Source organism: Glycine max, chromosome 15, assembly GCF_000004515.6.
Source record: "Glycine max cultivar Williams 82 chromosome 15, Glycine_max_v4.0, whole genome shotgun sequence".
NCBI classification, from domain to species: Eukaryota; Viridiplantae; Streptophyta; class Magnoliopsida; order Fabales; family Fabaceae; genus Glycine; species Glycine max.
This window is the reverse complement of record NC_038251.2, coordinates 22,756,664-22,760,227: the sequence shown is the minus strand read 5'-3', so window position 1 is coordinate 22,760,227 and position 3,564 is coordinate 22,756,664. Positions and strand designations below refer to the sequence as shown.

At 30.5% G+C, this 3,564-nt stretch overlaps 1 protein-coding gene across 1 annotated transcript; it reads right to left on the bottom strand.

Moving 5' to 3' along the window:
• Positions 1-1,239: 1,239 nt before the first annotated feature.
• LOC106796235 (uncharacterized) lies at positions 1,240-2,629 on the bottom strand. The gene is made up of 2 exons (XM_014767841.2): positions 2,434-2,629; positions 1,240-2,350 (listed from the first exon to the last, which is right to left on the bottom strand). Exon 2 carries the CDS (start codon positions 2,324-2,326, stop codon positions 1,997-1,999), a length of 330 nt encoding a protein of 109 aa, XP_014623327.2. The 5' UTR covers positions 2,327-2,350; positions 2,434-2,629; the 3' UTR covers positions 1,240-1,996.
• Between the last annotated feature and the right edge of the window lie 935 nt (positions 2,630-3,564).

Here is a 3,564-nt window from a genome sequence, read left to right as displayed (position 1 = left end):
AGCTTCTTTACTTACATTACATGGCTTGCTACAACTTATGTCTTTATATAGGTTACATAGGTGATTTTTACACACTTCTATATTACTTAGTCCTAGAGTCTTCTAGACTCATCTATATATCATTTACCATCCATCTCTATAATGTTCTAGGTGCTTCTATAAGATATTTTTTTACATTCATCAAACAGTTTCTACACACTACAACATCTCCATAGATATAGAACTCTATAGATAATGGACTACCAATTATACATCTACACTTTTCTGGATTAATCTTCAACAAAAGGTGCATATCGACTTTGACTTTTGATAGGGGAGCCATACCTCTCACATGGAATGCTACAAGTCTCTGGCTCTATTACAATTGACCTACCTGGTGTAGGTGCATATCCTTATGTTTTTTCAGCTTATTTCATTTTGTTAATCAGGCAGTCCACGAAAAAAGGGGGTGCCAATGTTGTTGGATGTCCACTTTTTGCTGAGGTCGGTATAGGGGTGTCACTATTGTTGGGATGTCTATTGCCGATCATTCTCCTTATTTACTTTGATTGCATTTTTCATTATGTTCAAAGTTTAATTCAATAAAATGAGGTATGGAACATTAAATGTGTCCACTCGGATTTAAACCACCGTTAAATTGGTTGGTATTGGCTCGGATTTAAACCACTATTAATTTGGTTGGTATTGACTCAGATTTAAACCATCATTAAATTGATTAATATCGATATTTTTGAGTTGAACACGATTATATTCAAATTACTATTCAATGATGTTGAAACAATTGCTCAAGTTATGAACTCAGTTTTTGAAGGAGTGTTATTTAGCGATGTTCAAACAATTGCTCAAGTTATGAACTCGGTTTTTGAACGAGTGATATTTAACGACATTGAAGCAATTGCTCAAGTTATGAACGAGTTTATTTAACAATATTGAAACAATTGATCAAGTTATGAACTCAGATTTGAACGAGTGTTATGAAGTGATATTTAAACAATTGCTTAAGTTATGAACTCGATTTTTCAACGAGTTTATTTACCAATATTGAAACAATTGCTTGATGAACTCGGTTTTTGAACGAGTTTAGTTAATGATATTGAAACAATTGGTCAAGTCATGAACGGGTTTATTTAGCAATATTTAAATAATTGCTTAAGTTAAGAACTCGGTTTTTGAATGCACACTATTCATTCATATTGCATTATTACTAAGTAACTATATCAAGTTTTGGACGACAATTAATAAACTACAATATGAAAAAAAAAAAGTGATTGTCATTCAAAAGTCGATCGACACATACATAATTTAAATATAAAAGCAAAAAAAAAAAAAACGTACATGTTTTTTCAAACAACAATGAAGAAGAAAAATCAATCCTCGAATTCAACAATTTGGTCGTTAACAACTTCCTTGAAAGCACTAGTGAAGCTGAAGTCGGCACCCGGACTAACAATTGAGCGGCAAACTTAGTCTTCTCATTTGTCACTTTGACCTTTATCTTTTTGATCTCTATGTCCAGGGATTCTAGCCGAGCAGTCAACACATTAATCTCCTCAAGGGCTTCATTTTTTGATTTGCGGAGCTTCTCAATCTCGGATTTTATCTAAGCTTCTTCATCAGCAAAAAGTTTCTTATCTTTATCAAACTCGACCCTATCCTGCTCCAGCTTCAACTTTTCAACTTTAAAATTCGCATTTCGGTACTCAACCGTTCCAAATCCTTAACCAAGGCAAACTTGTTCTTTTCTAGTTGTTTCCTTTCATGATATAGCTCCCTGGCTTTGTCTTTAGTGGCAACGTCGATAACAGTCAATCTGTTAGCCTCGGCCTGAATATATACCTCGACAACAACTAATGATCCTTGAAGTAGACAACCTTTCACGGTCGACTTCCAAGTAGTTATGGACTCGGTTATGTTTTGAGTAAGGAAAGGCCATGTCAAAAAAATGACTTAGCCTGATTTGGGGCATGCCCCAAATCTTGAAAATCCCAGTTATCGCCTACATTCGCATCCACTGGAAATCTTGAAAATCCCAGTTATCGCCAACATTCGCATCCACTGGAGACTGAAGATCAGACTTGGTCGAACCAGGATGGTCTTGAGATTCACCCAAATTGATGAGATCATTTTTGCGAACATCATGTCTGAGGACATTTCTTCGCTGACTGTCATCATTTTCCTTCTCCACCAAATTATTAGTCGGTGTAACCGACCCACCAGTAGTGTCATTTGCTGCAGCAGCAACGACTTTGGCAGCAACAACCTCAGCCACGTCCCTCCTCGCCTTATCCTCAAGCAATCTCATTATTCCAGGTTTGCTTGGCGCCATTCCTTTATTTGAAGGTCGCCCATTCTGCACAACAATAAGTATTAGTTAGTTACAAAACTTCAAAAATACAATTCTACTAAAGTTATAAACAACATGTAATATTATACCTATGTACATCCGCAAATCAACCCAGGGATTGTCAATAAGGTTCGGCATTTTTTTTGTCAGCCTTAAGCGGAAAAACTTATCCTTGAAACCCTTGTACAGAGAAGTGTATAAATTCAATAAACCCCGACCATGGACACAATTGACCAACACTCATGTTGTCTTCTTCGTGTTTGTAAACTAAAAATAAAAAAAATAAAAAACTTATTCATGGCCAGAATTATTCTGAGGAAATAACGGAGAACCTCAAGACCTCAGACAAAAGCCCAACTATTATGCACGTTTATGAAATGATATATAAATGCATGAATCAAATTTGTATTCTTCAATTTTTACATATTCTATTTTAATACGTTGATATATATATATATATATATATATATATATATAATATAATGAGAACAATTTTTATCTTTAGAAACAAGAGAACTAAAAAGTAAAAACAAAAATTGATATCATAAATATATTTAAAAAATTGTATATTGAATAATCTGATAATCTATATTTATTATTTTTATTTCTCTATATAAAGTTATTTGAGACTTTACATAAAAATTATATTGGTATTTTTAATTAATATCAAATACATATTTTAAGAATAATTTTTTTTATTAAAATCAACCAATTTATATAATTAAATTTAGTCAGTTAAAATTAATTAAATTATTTAAATTTTCAAAATATATATTTGAATTTAAGGATTTTATTATGTTTAGATTAATAAATTTATTTTAATTTAAGTTATAGTAAAATTAATAAATAATACTTTAAAAAATCCATCATTTTAAAAAGAACTTATATGTTTATATATAAATTTAATATTTCAATTGGTATTTTATTTTTACCTTTATAATATTTAAATTTTTGAATAACACGCATGCATACACACACGATCACACTAAGTATAACAATAAGTATAATATACTCAATGTATAAATATCTAAATATCAAAATTAATAAAAGTATATTTAAAATTTTAAGTAATAATGTAAAACTGTTTAAATGTTTGAATAGTAATTTTTAATAAGTTATATACTTTATATTATTTTTAGTTTATGCCTATTAATCATTTTTAATTAACGATTAACATGACTATTTAAAATAATTCTGTATTTAATAATCTAATAATTTAT